The sequence below is a fragment of the Argiope bruennichi genome, chromosome 3, assembly GCF_947563725.1.
Source record: "Argiope bruennichi chromosome 3, qqArgBrue1.1, whole genome shotgun sequence".
Taxonomy (NCBI): domain Eukaryota; kingdom Metazoa; phylum Arthropoda; class Arachnida; order Araneae; family Araneidae; genus Argiope; species Argiope bruennichi.
In genome coordinates this window covers 115,472,160-115,493,944 of record NC_079153.1, presented here as the reverse complement: position 1 = coordinate 115,493,944, position 21,785 = coordinate 115,472,160, and the positions used below count along the sequence as shown (strand labels likewise).

At 29.6% G+C, this 21,785-nt stretch overlaps 1 protein-coding gene across 2 annotated transcripts in view; it reads right to left on the bottom strand.

The window, feature by feature from the left end:
* Positions 1 to 624: 624 nt before the first annotated feature.
* LOC129963393 (uncharacterized) overlaps positions 625 to 21,785 on the bottom strand; it is a 45,860-nt gene continuing 24,699 nt past the window's right edge. For both annotated transcript variants that reach the window (XM_056077734.1, XM_056077735.1), the window contains exons 2-3: positions 7,328 to 8,271; positions 625 to 5,093 (exon numbers count right to left, since the gene is read on the bottom strand). In XM_056077734.1, the coding sequence (XP_055933709.1) occupies positions 4,959 to 5,093; positions 7,328 to 8,131 (939 nt within the window). In that variant the 5' untranslated portion in view covers positions 8,132 to 8,271 and the 3' untranslated portion in view covers positions 625 to 4,958. The remainder of the gene's footprint in view (positions 5,094 to 7,327; positions 8,272 to 21,785) is intronic.

Here is a 21,785-nt window from a genome sequence, read left to right as displayed (position 1 = left end):
TGAATTATAAAATATTAATTTTAATATTAACAATTTATCAATTACTTATTTTTTACAACGTTTAATTTATTATTAGAATATTTGTTAACAGAAAACGCCTACTTCAGCCATAATAAATAAATAAAAACAAATAAATTTTTACAAAGTTTAAAAAAAATGATTAACATAAATCATTAACTTTTTAAAAATGGGTTGAACATTAAATTTTTCATTAGATTTATTGTTTATTAAAAAGTTTATATAATTATATTTTTAATAAATAAAATTTTATTAAAAGATAGGCTTCAATATGCTCTGCCAAGGACCGCAAAAATTCTTAATCCGCAAATGGTTATGACATGTCTACTAAATCATAAAGTGAAAATTTTAGTCACAGTTTAAAGAAATGGGCAACGATTTGAACTAATGGAGTACTGCCGATAATCTTAAGACGACATAATTATGACTTAATAAACAGTAAACTTTGATATTTTTGAATGTGACGATCCACTTTATAATACAAAAAAATAGGCCATTTATTTTTCTGTTACTTTTTATATTATTTTATTTGCGATCAAAGTTATCAACAACAGTTTTGATTTGGTAGTTTATTGTGTTTGTGAAAACAATGAAAGAAGAGAAAAATTCAATACTGTACAAGTTTATTTATTATCAAGTATATTTACATCATATAGGATAGCTTCAAAAAATAAACAATATAAAGATTCAATCCCAAGAAGCTTAATTTAGCATTTTGCATAACAGCTATTCGTAATTCTAATATAGCACACATTCCCTCTAAGGAGGATTTTATATAAATATCACATTCCTCTTTATAGCTATTTCTATTTCATCAATATCATATTAGTATAGAACAGTATACATCATTTGGAGGCGTAATACTTAAGTTCAGGTAGTAGTGTATTTCCCATAGATAAATTAAATTATTTCTTAAAAATTGGAGAAAGAATTCAGAAATACGATGAATGTATACAACTGCAAATACAAAAAAGATTTTGATGCAGTTTCATTTTTTTTTTTCTTAACTATGAAGCACACTGGGCTTCTGTAAACAAAACTACACCATATATAACTTGTTTTTGTCAATTGTCTTAGAAACTACACTACATTCTCCTTTAATTATAAGAAAAGTTTCTCAAAAGTAGGTATGCTCAACATGAATGCTGAGAACAAAATGAAAACAATACTTAGGATAAAATTGTACATAATCCGATTCGATATTGTCTGACACAAGAAAGGTTTTATACTGGCAGCTCTCAAAAATATCATCCCATACAGACAGAGAAAAATTCAGAAATATTCAACTATCACTAGTACATTAAGTAAGTATAAGGAAATTTTTTTAAAGAAATTATTGTAACTAAAAGAGTATGTTCCTGTTCTAAAAATTTGGCAGCTAGTATTTATATTTCTTCAATCAATCAAAAGACTTGAAAATGGAACATTTTAATATAGAAAGCGATTAAAGGGGAAGGGTAATGTTGTTTTATTCAAGCTTCAAAATGAAAACAACACTTAGGATAAAATTGTACATAATCCAATTCGATATTGTCTGACACATGAAAGGTTTTATACTGGCAGCTCTCAAAAATATCATCCCATACAGACAGAGAAAAATTCAGAAATATTCAACTATCACTAGTACATTAAGTAAGTATAAGGAAATTTTTTTAAAGAAATTATTGTAACTAAAAGAGTATGTTCCTGTTCTAAAAATTTGGCAGCTAGTATTTATATTTCTTCAATCAATCAAAAGACTTGAAAATGGAACATTTTAATATAGAAAGCGATTAAAGGGGAGGGGTAATGTTGTTTTATTCAAGCTTCAAAATGAAAACAACACTTAGGATAAAATTGTACATAATCCGATTCTATATTGTCTGACACAAGAAAGGTTTTATACTGGCAGCTCTCAAAAATATCATCCCATACAGACAGAGAAAAATTCAGAAATATTTAACTATCACTAGTACATTAAGTAAGTATAAGGAAATTTTTTTAAAGAAATTATTGTAACTAAAAGAGTATGTTCCTGTTCTAATAATCTGGCAGCTAGTATTTATATTTCTTCAATCAATCAAAAGACTTGCAAATGGAACATTTTAATATAGAAAGCGATTAAAGGGGAGGGGTAATGTTGTTTAATTCAAGCAACTGCCATCATTCAAGGTAACATTTTTTCATAAAATATAAATCAACATGCATGATCAATATTTTGATTTATCAGGTAACACCATCTGTTGCTACTTCCAATATTTATCGTATCATTATTCAGATCGAAATTAAAAAAACTCAGTTAACTAGAGTATGTTGTTCTGTAACACAAGGATCAGACCCCCCCCCCCGACCAGGAACGTGTTCTGAAAGATGTGTTTGTCCAGAATATAAAAACAAAATCGTGATTTATTTTAAACTTTCTTTCAGGTAACTGGTTTTTATAAGCATTTATCATTTTTATTTAGGTTACGGAAGTCACGGCAAAAAAAGCAATCTGAAACAGCGAGGTCGATTTCCCCCCCCCCTTTCGAAATTCTAGCAATCAATACTGATTCGTATCACTTTTGTTTATGCTGGAAACTGATCTACAATCAATAAAGTGATTTATTTATACACATTATTCACTGTTTTTAAGAGATTGTTCAATATCATTAGTTTCATATCATTTAGAGAAACTAAAGAAAAAATTTTATTTTAAGAGAATGATCCATTACATTACAAGAAATAATTCTGGAAGACATACATCAATCAAATTATCGACAAGAAAATATTTTTTTCTTCAAGTTAGATCAGCACAAACTATCTGTTCATTATACCTTTCTAAACTATCAAAACATGAAATTTCATTTCATATAATTAAAACATTTTTAGTTAAAAAAATATAATTCAAAGAAAGCAGAGCATTGAATTGGATATGTAGTTCTTGTCTCCATCTTTGAAATAATTACATAAAATTATGCAAATGATGTTGTTTCATATAGAAATTTACAGAAAAGTTTTTTGTTTTTTTGTTTATACTGAAGATGATAAAGATTACTAACAATTTACTTACTTATTCAGAGTTATATAAAAAAAGAAAACGAAAAGCTGTTCTAATTTTTTTTTTCTGTTTAATTTTATTTGACAATTACAATATTTTTTTAATTCTGCCAGTTTGAAAATCAAACTCGCTACTGACAATTAAGCACAGGCACGTAATAAATTATCTTAAGCTATTTAATCAGAAAATAGAAGAAAATAATAATCCAATTCATGAAATAGAGAGATCTATCGTGGATAAATTCTATAATTTCGAAACACGTAAGAATCGACATAATAATCAAAATTCATACATCTCAACCTTTAGATGTTTTAGTCAACATTTTTCAATCATTATGAAATCACTGCAAGTTGAATTGTCAACATTTTTACTGCTTTGAAAGACAAAGAGAAAAAAATTGTAAAGACCCCCCCCCCCAAAAAAAAACTGACTTACATTATACATTTATGAAATTAAGCAGAATTTCACAAAATGAACATTTTTACAGCAGAATCAGCTTAAAGTATAAATCGTTTGGAATATTTTGCAACAACAGATCTAAATAGATTTCTACTGCAAAATGATTTACAAGTATAAATCGTTTGGAATTTTTTGCAACTACAGATCTAAATAGATTTCTACTGCAAAATGATTTAAAAATATAAATCGCTTGGAATTTTTTGCAAAAGAATTCTAAATAGATTTCTACTGCAAAATGATTTTAAAATATAAATCGCTTGGAATTTTTTGCAAAAGAATTCTAAATAGATTTCTACTGCAGAATCATTTAAAAGTATAAATCGTTTGGCTATTTTTTGCAACACAATACTAAATAGATAGCAATAATCATAAATATTTAGCTACCAATCAGAGATGAGGAAAGGGGGGGGGGAAGGGGATTGCCACAAAGCAGGATCATACACAATGAGGGTGTCAGCAAAATTTGAAACAAAAATGATACACTGTTTTGCATATAGAGTATTTAGTTCAAAAGCTACAAGTACAACAGGAAAGTGCTAATTAACCCTTAGAGGAAAATGTCGTTAGAATGATCAGTATTTAAAAACTTCCTCTTCCTTTCTTCCTTTAAATATCAACAGAAGTAACAAATGTGAATTATGAGTTTTAGCACCAGATGTTGCGATACATGAGTGGATCGACTATGAAGGAATTGTCCTACTTTTATGCTACTAAGACGATTTTTTTAAAATGTTCTTTTGTTCTGAAATATTCATCATGATGGTATTTTGCTTTTTATCACCGTAAGCAAATGTTTCACATTATTTCATTCATTTTGTAGAGCATAAACTTGTGAATTTCAGAACGTCCATTCAGCATGAAATCCCAGAATACAGTATTCTTCAGGACTTACACATAGACATAATTTCTAATTCGTGATTAATGCTTATTTCACTTTTAAATAATGTGATATCATTTTTTTCAGTCAAATGAATACAACTGCCAGAATAAAGTAAAGCGTGAATACATGAAGTTGATTATACTGTTGTTTAATAAGTAATAAATGTTCAAAATTTTTTTTAATGGATGATCTTCAACAGCTCATGCATTTTCAGATGATTTTGTTCAAACACTCAGAATACTATAATTAAATCGGAGACATTTCATGATTTAAGAAATGATAAAGATGAGATTCACAACAATATGACTTTCCCACTACATTAAATCTACTTTTTTTAAGAGTGGAAAGTATTCAGCTACACTAACAAGATAATTTATGACTTATTTCAATGGAATTTTAGTAAATGGACAAATAGTAAAAGAAAATCCATTCTACTGGCACAAGATGACACAATAATCTTTATGCAGCCATCTTCTTTTTTTTTTTAGTGGAATTTGTATATCCACTGACTGATGCGAGTCTACGGGATTTCTTTCTTCTGTCCATGCAAAATAAATGTCTCTTGAATACAACATTGCACGTTTAAGAGCTGACTCTCTCACCAGATGGCACTAAAGTTGCCATAGAGAATAGTTTTTTCTTGTCATCTAATGCAACGCTAGTTACATGTTCGAAGCAACATGGAGTCGAAATTTCACTTTTTCTCGGCTGCTTCACCTGCAATACAAGGATAAAAAATAAGCTTAATATTATATGCATAAACATAATTTTTAAATGATATTCCATAATAATAAAAATATGAGGAATATACGTGAAAATTAAGACAACAATTTCAAGCATAGAATATACTAGCATGAAAAAAATCTCTAAAGATGCATTCATGGCTTGTATGATAAAAAAAATAACATTGCTTAGTTTTACAGAAAAACATAAAATATTAACAGCACACATGTAGCAGATCACTATAAAATAAATGCAACAGAACAAGGCGCTCAAAGAGATCTCAACCTTTTTCTCTTCATTTGATTTCTTCTGCCGATTATTCGTTTGAGTTCAATTCAACTAGCTTACCACTAACAAACTGATTTCAGTTCTATTTATCGGTCTTTCATAGTAGAAGGGAATTGTACGTTCTAGAAGGTTATTATATCTTCGCTCCTAATCGATAATATCTTTAAAATTCCAGCAGTTCCAGGAATTTTCCGATTTTGTCGCCAAAGGCGCTAAACACGTCAACAATCACCAAATGGTTACCAATGCCGTGGATTAGTGAAGGAATATAAAATTTAGAGGAAAAATTATTCCTGTCAGCTTGGTAATACACTTAAGAATACTTTTTAAGCAATCAAAATGCGAACGGTGAGGTAATTATGATAAACATTTCTACTGTTCTTTACTTATAAAACAAATCATACAAAAATTTACCAGATCAAATTTCAAATTGGGAAAAATGCAGTATAAATTAATGAAAATCAACGAAATAGTGGTTATACTCATTGACATTATAAAACTCATTTACATTAAAATTTATGAAAACATTTTGAATGAAAATCGCTCAACTTATTTGAATATTGTTGCAAATATTACAACTTCCATCATAGCAAGAGAACTTGTAATTACTATTATACTAGTATTGTCGAAAGCGATGATAAACACGCTGCCAGAAATCAAACATTTCTACAAATCTCAGTGTTTTAAAACGAGACACAGCAACAGCTTAAGATAGTTTACAGATAATAATTTAATGCACTTGAAGCATTAACTGCTGCTTCTATTAAATAAATCCATTCATTACAAAAAAAAAAAAAATTACTGATGTTAAACACGCGAACTAGCTTGATGAAAATTCTTTTTATCGCTTTTATACTATTTTACAGCACTATTCTATTAAAAAAAAAAAAAGAAGTAATTTAGATCGAAATTTCATAAAAATAATTATAAAAATACCATGGGAAATTGTAAACCTCACTATGAAAGTAAGACTTTTAAAGAATCCTTTTACTAAGTGAAGAAGGAATTTCTCAAAATAGCTATAATTTTAAACGAACTCCAGGTACCTGCAAACGTCAATTTTCTATTTAAAGTGCAACTAATTTCGAAAAATATCAGAGGATAATTGTTAGAATCCCCATCTTCTCCAGAACGAGTTTTTGTAAACCGAACTACAGTCGTTTTCCATAAAGAGTTTTTATAGTCTTTCGTAAAAGACGTTTAAAGTTCGATATATATATATATATATATATATATATATATATATATATATATATATATATATATATATATATATATATATATATATATATATATATATATATATATATATATATATATATATATATATATATATATATATATATAACGGCACTTCAAAAAGTTCTTAAGTTCATTGACACTGCTTCAATATTATATTACTAAACGAGAATCACTTAGAGCATTTGTTCAAAGGAAAAAAAAAATTGTTTTCTTTTTGGCTGTTTATTTAACAAGTTTCTTTTTAAATTTAATAATAAAACTTTCCAATTTTAAAACTTGCAACAATCGAAGTTTCCAGACAGGAAGTAAAAATCGCAACCTCACTAAAGTACAGGGGTATTAAACTTCTTATTTATTGAAAGCAGCAAATAATGTATTTATAGAAAAAAGTAAAACATTTTTATCTATAAATTTATCTTTGGTAGAATTATTCGTAGACCATTCTGCTTTTTTATTTTAAAATTTTTTATTTTAAAATTTATTTTTTAGAAGAAAACGATAAGTTTACACAAGAACGGTATACTATTTTTTATTCAATAGAAAGAAAAAAATTAAACGAACAAATTGATTTAAATTATAATAAATCAGATGGTTATTTTATATTCTTTCATTCTTCACAACTGTATCAGTACCGTTATATTTCAAAACCATTCAAATATAAAAACATAATATTCAAACACAACACAAATAAATTTTACCTTTTCTTTCTTTTTCAGAGGTTTCAAACCTTTCTTCTTTTGCTTTGGTACAGAAAGACAGATGTTAAGTGGATCTGACGTCAATTGTTCGATTTCTTTCAGGAATTTCTCAGCTGCCTCCGCGGAATCGAAGCTCAGTCCAGCCATTTTTCTGTGATCACTAGATAAGTACATAGTGTGGAAGGTACTACTTTCCTCCGCTTTATAGTTCGAAAGATTGTCTATAACATCCTTCCACAAAACAAAACCAGATCCCTTCTCAGCCAGCACAATCTGGAGCATTCTTTTGTTCCTGGCGCGTGTCTCACCTTTGTCCAGAAGAATCACTGGAATGCCAGTTCGTGCTAATTCCCATTCGTTCTTCTTCTCGTTGCCATCCGGCGTAGAGAAATATAAATTAGCCAAACAACGGCACACAGAAACGTATGTCTTATGGCTTCTGAAGAACACTTCCACCTGCAGTATGTCCTGCTCGGTAAGTTCGCCATTTTCGAAAACGCTATTGTTCTCGTCGTAATCTCCGTTGAGGTCATCAGATGGCCCATTACTGTCATCGAAAGAAACTTTCGCGATAGAATCTCCGGAATCCGATGAAATCTGCAGATTATCCATCTGAGTGTTGAGACACCGCAGAGAATCGTATTTTTCCATGATCACCTTAACGGCGTGTTTCTCATTGTTCGAGTTCTTCCTCACTATCTCTGGATCGCAATATATCTGCTCGGGTTTCTCTTGGCAAGTTTTCACATTGCCGTTCTGGAAAGATTGGTATATGGTGTTGGTTTTGGATTGGTAGAGTTCCATTGCCACAAGTGATGAAATATTTTAATCAAGGCTCACACGGAAAGATGCTCAGTTAAAGAAATGTCGATTTTCATTTATTCTATGAAAGAAGCGTTGATTCTAGATGAGGTTTTCCAGATTTCTTTCAAATACATCATTATCTGTAAATAAAAAAAAATGAGTTATTTTTATGATAAATCGATAATCGGGATATAAAATATCACTTTTAAGCAATTGTTTTGGTTTCATCAAATAAAAAAATTATGGAAGCATTATTTACATATTAGCATACAATTATATCTAAAGGTATATCTGTACCATGTATAAATATTGATCTGATTAAAAATATTTACTTTTTTACTTTCTCGCAGACGTAGTACAGAGAGAGAATAATTCGTTTCAGACCTCCATAGTTCGAAAAACATACGTTTGGAAAATGTCCGTCTGTCTGTCTGTGACACAGATAACTCAAAAACGCTTTGAGCTATACTGTTGAAACTTGGTAAACGGTCTTTATACCAAATTTGTTGATTTCTGTCAAATTTTGAGCAAAATCTGTTCAAAGGAAGCCTGTCTCTTCGGCAGTTCGGATACAAGTTAATACGGTAACTACAAAACGGAGAGAGCTAGATGGATAAAATTTGGTACACAGATCTAATATCTATAGTGCAGGCACTATAGTGCTATCAAATTCAACTGCGGGCTGACTGACTGCCGATTTGCACTTTCAGAAATAAGTAAACACCATAATTCAAAAACACATTGACTTAAATCCTTCAAATTTGGTATGGGAATTTATGACTATAAGTGCAGTTTTGAATCAAATTTTTGCTTCAATCGATTGAGAAAACAGAGTCTAAAACACAAATTTGATTTTTGGATACTATTAATGCATACCAAGGTTTAATCGCCAAAAATATCGCCAAGGAACATAGGAAAAATGCTAAATTTAAGCCAAAACTTAATATTTCGCAACTATTATACGCCAATGCAATGTAAGGCGCTCTCTAGCATGAAAAGTACGCGAGAAAGTATTGCAAAGACCACTCCTGCTGGCTAATCTTTATTTCTATGCAGGCAATATTTAATTTGCGATTTTGAAAAAGAAAGTTTTATAACTTGTTAATAAAAAAAAGCTACCGATTTTAACTAAAATAATTAAGAAATTTCCTTTTAATTCTCTAAAAACACTTTTCTAAACAAATGAACCACATGAATATCACAGCATCATATTGTCAATCGTTTCAACTTAGTAATACTATTCTGACTCTCGTCCGAAAATGATAATATTTCCATTATAATGATAATCTAGGTAAATGTATTTTTTATGCTTGAAATCATCATCATACAGTTTCTAATTTTTCCAATAAAAAAACACATGCAAAAAATTTCGTACTACAAATTTTGTTGTGTCCCTCTTTCCGGAAAAAGTAATATTTTCGTTACAACATCGGAAGAAAGTACGTTTTTTCAATCTGCGGCCATCGCCATAGAGATTTGAGGAACAAACAATCTATAAATGAGGTCAAATATGTTTTTCAATACATGTCACATTAATGAGGTTGAAATGTCATAATAAAAATAGAAATTTATGAAATATCCTGAAACAATTTATGCCCCTACATTTTGTTATTTGCTGCTTACATCCTATTAAATTCAAGTCTTAATAAACTGTTATTAAATTCATACCTTAATCATCGGATATTAGAATATTAATGATATTAGAATACTAGATAAGATTATAAAATATTTATTTTTATTTTCTCCTATATACCTTGATTAATATGTTTTATTTGTGAATATTCCCTACCATACTCCCTGGATAGAAAATCCGAAGACTGAGCTGAGAGGAAAAACAAGCAAAAGAAATTCTATTCAAAATAAAATTTCTTTAAAATTTTGTATTCTTCAAAAAAGTTTTTTAATGCAAAGCAAGATGTAAAAAATTGCATTTTTATTTTATTTTTAGTCTGGAAATATAATACAAGCAAATAATCAAAATTAACAATCAATAATAATAATAATAATAATTAATGCAAAATTAAGAATTAATCAATAATAATACAAATGAAAAAGAAAGGATTTTTCTATAAAAATATTTTAAGCTATTTCAACCAAATTAAGAACTTTTCAATTTTAAGTCGGGAAGATTAAATTTCTGGCCCATAGTAGAAAGGTTGAAAGGGCTACAGAGGATGCCGAGATATTTCTAAAATCTCTGAAACTGTTGCCATTTTACATTTCCTGAAATCTACATAGTTTTGTTATTTCTAAGAGTGTAGTAATGGAGGAAATTTCTAAAAGCAGCCAGTAAATAATAAAAAACGCCATTTTTTAAAGATATTAAATCAATAGTCTTGTAAATAAAAAATATATATTACTTATTAAATCATTATTATATGTGCAGACTTTTTATTGTAAATAAAACGCATACAAAGGTATTTTTGTATTGATTTGTGATTCTTCTTTCTTTCTTTTCTTTATTTATTTTGCCATTTTTCGATAATTTACAAAATTTCTGTACTCCCGGTGGCAGCCTCATCCAATTCTAAGAATAATCGGGGGTTTACTGTATACCCAATTCTATCTATCAAGAACTAAGTTTCTAATCATCTACAGTTATTTGAGAAGAAATAAACTCAAGGAACACTTATAAATTAATTATATCAAAAGACTGCTCCTTTTTATTTAAAACAAATTGAAAGACTTGGAAAGCACGTTTTAATCAAGCTGCAAAGAAGACGATAGCAAATCACGCATAAAAATTTATCACTTTCATAAGTGCTCCAGAAAACGATGAACCCGACTTGTTCGAAGACACCTAAAGTCATCCACCTTTCAAAAAAATATATACATCATAAATAGATCTACTAGGAAAAAAAAAAATTTCGTTTTCATTTCCTCATCTCTTACACAAATCCAACCATCCCTTCATTAATCACCCCCTTTTGTGTAACTTTCAAAACTCAGCCACAAGTTAATCTCCATGCTTACAAAAACAAAATATCCCATCTATCTTCTTCAAGCTCTTCCATTTGAAAGAAGATGAGCAAGCACCGAATGGAATTAGGCTCTTGACGAGTGCGAAAAAAAAGCAAGCGAAATCCGGTTTTTCTGTGGATATCCACAATTCAATGACTGTGAAATCTGAATTTCGCAATCCATGTATCCACCCTGAAATTTAAATACAGGATATTCCAGTCTGCAGCCATGACCATTGTTACCCTTCTGAGGATAAATTTCTTTCAGCCATATGGCAACCACGCCTTCCCATGGAGTGCGGGTGGAAGAGGTTGATTTTCAATTTATAAGCATTTTATCAGACGCCATTTTTGTTTTTATGAAGTCCTTTGCACTTTGGGAACCTTGGTGGAGGGTGGGAGTTTGTCTACCGGCTCTTACCACAGTACTCAGAAATCTTTCTCGAAGGTTAACTGATTTTGAAATGGAAGACGATTTCGGTTAATGATCAGGCCTTCTGTACAGGCCTTGTAAAATAAAAATGCTAAAGCTCATTAGACGTTATGATCAGGGTTTTGACACAAAAATGAGTAACGCCAGAATTACAAACAGCATTTAGTTATTTTTAATCCATGTGGGTTATAAATTAGTAGAAAACATTTCGAATGACATTTTGACAGCAGTTAGCTTCATTCCCACTTCTATCCAGGTGGTGAAAGTGTCATGCCTTTTATTGCTTTGAAATATGCAGATCATAGTTCAAAGATTTCTTCAAATATCAAGTTTATGGGTAAGATCCCAAGTGTATCTGGTATCAAGTGTCTAGCAAAATTAAACTGGTGAACCAGCTTCGTTATCGTGACAGCTAGACAGCGGTGGGTATCAAAATCATTACAAATAAAAATCGTCAAAAAAGGATGCCACATTTTGCAGATGGCTTCATGAAATTTGATAAAGCAAGGGTCCTATATTACGGAAGAAGGGAAAATAACATTTTCAAGTAGGGACGAATTTCTGACTAGCCAGAGGCTTAGGATCACTGCAACAAGCATTGTTGTTAACCTAGTTACTAAACAAGTAAATCTGTAAAAAATTAAGAGATTAATTGGATTATAAAAGCTTAGGATTTCAATCCGTGTTTAGGTAGAATTATTAAACTCATTATTAAAAATTTTATTCAGTTGTTACTTAAAATATTACTAAGTTCTTATTTCTTATGTATTAGAATATTCATATAATATAAATTATACCATTCCCAGTATAATTATATTATGTATTTATATATACATTATAATTTAACTGGTATACATATATTTATAGTAACATTTTTATATAATACATTTTACTGATTATGTTATATTCCACTTAGTAAATCTTGTAGATTAATTATTTTTAATGCTCTATTTGAAGCTTGTTATTTCCTTATAATCTATCATAACAATTAAATGATTTTATTTGTAAGTAAATAATTAGTTAATTATTACAGTTGATTTTTTTAAAGAATTTTATATTTTTTGCCATTATTACTATAACATATGTATAAAAAATGCATAAAAATATTTATATTTTCACAATTATTAAAATAAAATATTAAACTAAAATTATTAACATGCAGAATAAGTTAAAAAACCGTATTGAAATGTGACTTATTTTGGCTAAATATATATTAAAAAATAAGATCTCATACTCTGATTCTATCCACCTAAGTTTGCAAAATGCTAAAATCCGCCGCTGCTTTTTCGTGAAATACATGTTTTCAAGTTGCCAAAGTTACATTCGTATCCTTCACTATTTCATTTATAATGTATGAATAGTGAAAAAAGGGGGAAAAAAGAAAGGTCATAAAAGTCAAAAGTCATAGTCATCAAATAGAAGGAAAAGTCAAGATCAGATAATGAATAATTTAGCATACATTTCATTTTCACAATAGTTTCCCCGGTAGGATTTCCGATTAGTCAGCTGCATGGGTCACTGGACTGGAGGAAAGGTAACGGAAGCACGTCAGTTAAAAAATGTTATAAACCAAGTTTTTAAGCAAATAAATTTGAAAAAAATACATCTGTTTTATTATAAATTATTAGGATACAATATGTGTGAAATACTGAGTTGTTAAAAGTATTGTTTTAAGTGTAAGTAATTATTTTTATAATATATTGGATTATTAATTATTTATTGTCTGTTTATATAATATTCGACTAGACAAATAATAATTTCCAAGATAATAATTTATTATGTTATATTTTTTTTTGATATGGCATAAAAAAAGATGAGATAATAATTTAGTCTAAAAATCAGATAAGAATTTTTAATAATAATTTTGATAAATAATAATTAAATAATAAGATAATAATTGACAATTTTTAATGCCATAGATAGATAATAATGTTAGATAATAATTGATAATTTTTAATACCATAAATAGATAATGTTAGAAATTATTTTTTAATAGATAGATAATAATTTTTGTTAGATAATTTTTAATGCCATATATTTTCTGACTACATATTCTTTATAATCTTGGGTTATAATAATATGTTTATATTTTTAAGTAAGGTTATCATTAATAAATAATTATGATTAATTTTTCAGGGATTTTATTATTTTAGTTATTTTTCTCGAAAACATTTATTTCTAAAAATAAATCTAAAAAAATTTATAAATTAATATCTTTCACAAAACTATTAAAATAAAAATAATAATAATTAAGATAACTAAGTTTAAAAATGAATTAAAATATGAAGCTAAATTGATTATTTATTAAAAGAGAGGCCTTCGTCACTGATCCATCTGAAAACTAATCTTTGATTTCTTATAACCCAAAATATTATCAATTTGATATTATAATTAATTATTATATGGATCATTATTGAAATCATCGAAAAAATATAAGTATAAAAGTAAATAAAATGTTTAAAAAGCAGCACTTTTTGATGAAGGGAGAAAATGCCGGGAAAAGACATTCATCTTTCCTGCATTCCACATTTGTAAAAACAGTTCCAACAATCATATCATTTTTCTTTAAGTCCGATTAAATTTTAACGCAGTTCAAGTTTAAAGTACTGAAAGTCATTACCCCACAACGATCTGATCCTTTAATAAGAAGGCCTGAACTTGGTCTGATTATGTTTTTCTTTATTATGGAATTTTTATCAAATACAAATCTTGTCAAACGTAGATGACACTATAGAGTATATCTTTCACAATGCCAGAATTGTTTATACATTCGTCATGGGAAAACACTGGATAAATGCACAAACCAGAACGAAAACACATAACACACCAAGTTCACATCCATATCATAAAGTAATGAATTGTTTTTGATTTTCCACATCTGACAAATATTCACAAAGTCAGTAATCTTATCATTTATAGAGAAAGCATTGTACATTAGATTAATGTTTATGATTTAGAAGAACACGACGTCTCAAATCTTAACAAAATAGTTCATAAATCTTAACAAAAGTTAGAAAATGCGCAATAAAATAACTTTAAATGAAGTTTTTGCCTACATAAAATATTTCTGAACTAATTTAATTTGAATTTAGCTTGAAATTTAAAAAGCATTCGAAGTTAGCATGAAAAATCATAAAAATTTAATATATATTACATAAGGTTAGAATCTTTTTTTTTATACATTTTATTAATTTTAAAAAGCTAAGAATCCAAATATATTGAAGTCTGCGTTAACGTCCTTAGCAATAACAATACTCTTGAGCTAATTTTTTTTAAAAAAAAAAAAAGAACAAATGATTTATAGTTAATTATTTTTAAAATCCACTTAAATATTTTTTGAATTCTAATTATCAGAGAAATTTTTGGAGCTGAAAAAGTAAATAAAAGATAAATTTTAAAATACGACATATTTATGACTATTATTTTTAGATGATGTTAAGAAAACTATTATTATAGTTGTTTATAATAAAAAAATTAGGAAATAAAAAAAAATTATACAGTGCCCATTTTACACTCTGCGCAGTGATTCTATCAGCACCAAATAATTAATTTTAAATATTCTCATAATTGTTAATTTAATTTAGAACATTTCTTATTCGGAGAAAGGAAGTTCCTTAGAAAAAATATTAAACTATAGAATTAATATTCCTTAATTTCAATAAAACAATTAAGTTCAAATTCATAAATTCTTCTTACAGTTCTTACATATATTAATTTTGGAATGCAATGATTAATTAATTTTTTTTATTATTCTTTAATGTATTTATTTATGTTTATTTATTTATTTCAATATCGTTTTCAAAGCTAAAAAATAAATTGATTGCACATTTCCATTTTTCAAACCAAGCGTATAAAGTATTAATTCTTAAAACAGTTTCTTTAATCATCGACATATAAATAAATGCTTGTAGATTGAGTTTAAATGTATACCTTCGTTAAGGATGTAAATTTAACTAAACCAAACTAACATGTATATTATGTACAGATTTACATTGTTTGTACCAAAAAATAAAACGAAAAATAGAGTGTGAGATTGATTTTAATTACTAAAACGAAAACAACGAAACAATTAATTTCAGAATATTTCACAGTAACAGTGCCAAATCATGCGAAACACTGCATTTAATCATGCAAATATCAGTTGTATTCATTGTCTGGAAGTAGAAGTATTTATTCGCTTGAAATAAGAGTGTCAATAATCCAAAAGTGCAATTGAACAGACGAGTAGTGTTCACAACCGAAAAAGCCAGTAAACAGTTGTCCTTCACCCACTTGTTAACCATTCCCACTTCAACAATCGATTCTTCGGAAAAATTTACACACAAAGGCAATTTCCTACTCCCGATCAAGTTCTAAGACTGTCTAAATTCTGTTCCAAGAATAAGAAACAAAGTGATTCGAACGTTCTTTCTTGTAACTGGTCTAACCGTTATTTAGTTTTTTTTTTCTTCCCTCATCCGAGTTGAAATTGTCACCTTCAATAGGAAATAATGATAGTTTTTTTCGTGTAATGACACGCTTTTATGCTTCGTTCAGGTTAAATTCAATAATATTTAGAAAAACGAGAAGTTGATTTATGGCATACACGGATGAATGATTAATTCTTAAAAGGAACAATACAACAAGTTGGTGAATTTCACCTTACTGCACAATAATGCAGAGAAAAATAAAATAAAAATAGTTTTATTATTAAACTCTAGAATAAAAATTATTTTTTCAACAGTTCCATGTTTTTTGCAGGTTAATATAAGAAATGCCACCCACTGTGGCCTCTATATAATGATAATAATTATAAAGAATAAAGGTATAATTACTAAAGCGAAAGATAGCAAATAAAAACCGTCTTTTTAAGTTGTGTTTTTTAATTATAATATCAATCACAAGTAGGAAAATTTGTTTTTACTCAATAAAATTTTTCTTTAAATAATATGATTCTTCACTTAGTGACATCCCACTGAATTTTCACTACACACTGAACACACATTATGCAACATTACACTGAATTCTTACTATCCGGACAAGGCAATACCATATTAAATTTTCACTGCACACTGAACATACATACACACACACCAAGCAAAAACACACTAAGTCTTCATTACACACACTAGGCAACACTAAACTGAATTTACACCAACAACACAATGAATTTTCTAAATCAAAAACGAACATTTCTGATTTTATTTTCAAATCTGATATGAATATGACACGAATATTCGAATAAGATGCGAAAAATTCAGAAACAAAGCAAAAATGCTGCGAAAAATTGAGTATTTGAATTTTAAGATTTTTCTTTTGCATCTTTAGATTTGAAAGCATTTCTTTCTGGAAAACCTGAAATACAGCCTTTAAAACAGTGAGTTATAAAATCATAAACATATTTCAATGAATTTTCGATGCAGAAATTAATTATCCACGTTTTTAGGAAATGGTTTAAGGCACTATTTCAAGCTCATGTGATACACATCAATTGCGCCATACTGATTAAATTTTCAAATCTGTGCATCCTGTAAGTGAAAATATATCCGTCACCATACCCAAAGTAAAAAAAAAAAAAAAAAAAAAAAAAAACAGCAAAGATGGATGATAAATGCTATGCATAGCTACTTTGTCATAGAAATGATCCTAATTACACACTTTTTAGAAATTTGCTGAAACCTCTAACTGATACATTTATAGAAAAATAAATGACAATACCAGTTGGGATTCCACTTTTTTAATATGAACAATTTAATCATAATTGGATACAAGAGCACTATAGAGATTTTATTTCATTGTGAAACTAATCGAAGCATTCACATTTCTTGCATACGAAATATACAAAAAGCAATTATTTAAAACGTCAAAAAAGACGAAATTAAGATTTTGACTATTTTCAAGTTTCCAAACTGCCAGATCAAGAAGGGGGAGGGAAAAAAAAATTCTGTTAATACGTCTGGCAGTTTCCCATTCAATGAATGAGGTGACTCAAATAATAAAAAAAAAACTTTGAGCTAGATGAATGAAATTTGATACGTGATAAAAAGAATTCAGGCGTCATCTCTACTTCACCGTTGCCGAGAAAATGATCCTACATGGAGCATCAGCTTGGGCCTATCCTCTCTCATCCCGACAACAAAGAATCCTAATCTCAATACAGAGAAAATTTCTCCTGAGTATTTCTGGAGCATTCCGAACAACATCCACGGCAGCACTGCAAGTTATAGAAGGAATTCTTCCACTTCACATCAAAGCGCAAGCAGAAGCAACCTATGTAAGAGTAAGTCGTCTTCAATTACCTAGCCATTTTCAGAATATAACATTCCATCCTGAGAACTTCGAGATGAAATGCTCTCACACAAAAATCTTTCCCTCAAACTTTCTTCTTGAGGACATAATTTCCCTCAAACAAGAATTCCAACCTACAAACAAGACGGATATTTTTACAGATGGGTCGAAAATCGAGGGGAAAACCGGCTTCGCCTACTGCGTATTTCAAAACGAAAAAATTACTCATCAATGGCTCGGCAAACTGAACGAAAATAACTCTGTCTTTCAGGCAGAGCTGCTGGCCATTAAGGAAGCATGTAAATGGGCTAGCAAATACGATCATAACGCTAAAATATGGAGTGATAGCGAGTCCAGCTTAAAAGCGATCAGTTCATTCTCCACCTCAAGCCCAATTGTTCAGGAAATTCAAGCCATTCTGCTCCCCCAACCTTCTATTAAGTTAGGATGGGTTAAAGCACATGTAGGCCACAACGGAAACGAGGTTGCAGATTCCCTAGCCAAACAGGCCATTTCTGCAGGTACGCCCGTTCAATACCCAGCTCCTAGAAGCCATCTGAAAAGTATTGTAAATGAATTGAGCCTACAGCGATGGCAAGAAGAATGGGATAATGGCTCAACTGGCAGAAACATCCATCAAATCATCTCGAAAGTGTCCTTTAACCCATCATCTTGGAATAGGCTTGACATTATCTTTGCAACTGGCCATGGCAATTTCCCTTCATATTTCAAGAGATTCCATATTAAAGGATCTGATCAATGTGGCTGCGGCGAAGTAGGCGATCCCCTTCATTATGCCACTAGTTGCCCTCTCACCACATCTTTTCATCTCAAAAAACCCATCCACGACCTAGAAAATATCTGGTGGACCAACGTAATGAGAAACAAGATGTCCAAGGTTAAAATTAGAAATCTTGTGCGGTTCCTACAAGAGAACGAGGAATTGATTTCTCCAGACCCAAGCCCAGTATAAATTTTCGTTTCATTTCTCAATACTCCCCACTCACTCATACTCCCCACCGAACACCTCCCTCATCATTATAATATTGTATATAGTTACTTTTTATGTGTATTGATGATATTTTATGTCTTTTTATGTGTATATTGATATTTTATGTCTTTTTTTTTGTGTATATTGATTTTTTGTCTTTTTATGTGTATTTCTTTTATCTTAATAAATACTCCCACGTATATCTTTTCAACCGACAGGGAATCCTAGAGATTCCAAGTTCGGGGATATTCTGTGGCGAAAGAAAGAAAGCACCAATTTTGTGGATGTCTATTGAATTTTGAACGGAATTCTCTCACAGAAAATCTAACTGAACACAATAAATGCAAAAGATAAAGAGTTAGATTATTTACAGATTTAGTACACAGATTTAGCATGTCAAGCGAAGTATCCTATAAAATTTTGAAAGAAATCCATTAAGAGGTTGATTATCTATCGGTTTGTATTTTCACATGCATGTACATGGAATGGATTAGATAAATGAAATTGATATACAGTCTTAGTATTTTAATTGTAGATTCTTATCAAAATTTAAGACAATTTAGTCAAAGGATAAACGGTCTGTCGGTCCATATTTATATGCATGTACTTTCGTTGCAATAATTCTAAAAGTCAATGACTTAGTAAATAAGTGAAACTTGGTATGCGATCTTGGGATTAAAAGTATAGTACTGCTTTAAATTTTATCTTGAAACCATAAAAAAAGCATGAAATTGCATATTCAGTTTTCTTCACCAAACAAAGAAGCAAAAAATTCTCATGTGCGGAATTTTAAAATAGTACTTCGTGGTTTTCACGGTCTTGCTCAAGGAACAAAATTTTACTCCCAGGGGAAGCAGAGATGGTAGCTTCATTAAACCCCGTTCCCATGGTCCATGTAAGTTCGGCGCATTTTGTCCTCTTTCTCCTCATTTGTGGTTTTCCGGGGCTCTTTGATGTGTTTATTTTACCGACAATTTGCGGGGAGCTCCTGATCAACGTCCACAGGCGAGTGGTCCTACAATGAGACAGATGGCAGATTGACGACTTTATCCATAAAGGCAACGAGCCATGGGAACGGGGCTTTAGAGAATCTATGAGAAAGTTTTCGGGAAACCACTTCTGCTGATTTTCAAACTGATAGAAATTATTAAAAACCAGGATTGCTAGATAGAATTCGAATTATAACTCAAGAGAAAAAAAAATGCTTTATACTTATACGCATTTCATCTGAGTTTAATCTTTGGGAAAAGAACGCAAAACCACATTCGTTTGGACTACATATCAAGTGAAAAAAAGCAGCAGTATACCATACCATACGACAGTAAATCGAATAAAATATGAAAAAAAAAAAAAAAAAAAAAAAAAAAATCTTAAATTTGTGGATTCATTCGTAGCAAGCAAGTAAATGAGGACACAGACATTTTTGCTGTTGCATTAAAAGAAGTTTTCTTCCAACTACTTTTCAAATCAGCTTTGAAAAGAAGTTAAATCCCCTTTTCCACGCCATACTGACCACTGACAAAAGCACTGAAGCCTGAACTGTCATTTTGTTTCAGAATTTTTAGAGCACACCCTGACAGGGTTAAATCTTCCTTGTAACGAGTCGAGGGCTGGACAAGCACTCAAGCGGTATTAAGAAAATGACAAAAAAGCAAAAAAAAAAAAAAAAAAAAATCATATTAATTTATACATATAAGAATGGGAAAAAAATCTTATTTTTTTATCGATGGAAAGGAATGGGATATAGATAGTTATTAACAGTGTAATCTTTTTTGAAAAAAAATCGACTGCCATTCGATAGATTAATTTTTTTTATTAAAAAAAGAACAAATGTTAATACAGATATCAACAATAAAAAAATCCCCCAAAGAATAATCACTGGAATGTATTATATGATGGTGATTCAGTTGTTATAGATAATTCAACACAATTTAAATTTGTAAACATTTTACGATTTGATTCCCATCAGAAGAAGAAGAAGAAGAAGAAAAGGAAAAAAAAAAAAAAATCCTATTTTAGGTGGGGGTTTTTTCCCCCCTTTCGACTTTTTAAGTGGAATGTTCGATGTTTTTCTTTTTTTCTTGTTAACTTTTTAATTGTAACATAAAGATATGGCCATTTCAGCTATTTTTAACCTCCAATTAACCGCTTATTAGACCTCTTCCCTCCTAATATCTACATTGTTCCAGGCTTCGGATTTTGTTAGGTATTTTCAAGGCAAATTAATTTTTATACTTTTATCTAGTTTAGATTGCACTCGAATTCATTCAAATAAAAATCAAGTATAATTTAAATTTTAGAATAATATCCTAGCAGGATTCTTGGATAAATACATTTTGCATTACGTTATTTAAGAATTCTAAGAATATTGAATATCGTTATAAGAAATTCTAAGAATATAATTCCTCTACATTGCTTTATTATTTAATTTTTGTTGATCTGATGATGAAATATTATCTGGATTTTATTAAAACGCTTTCGTAAATTTTTTCAATATTTATCCAAAGCCATTATATACCATTAGATTCCGAAAGGAATTTTTGTACACGTGTCGATTTAGGATAGGGAAATCTAGGTATCTTTTAAAAGAATTTGTTTAGATCGACAACATAAAACTGTCTTATACAGAAATTAAATTAAAATTTATAAAGATATCTTGTTTTGGAAGTTGGCGACAGAAAATAAGAGTTCCGAAGCCCGCAATGACAAAGGATCCTTACGGTGTTTACTTCTTATTATGTACAGTCGACCACCCCGCCATCATTGAACGTAGTAGTATCTACAGGATTTGTTGTGGCCGACTGCTATCTTTGGTATTGTCCGTCCACAGCACTGACCGATTCACTAAATTGACATCTTCTTCGAAGCAATTGGCCCTTAGCCTCAAATTGTAATTGTGAGGACCCTTACAAGGTTTACTGTAAGGATCCTTACAATTGAAATGGTTCGGTATACTTTAAATATATAAAAGAAGTTTAAATATATGAAAGAAGTTTAAATATA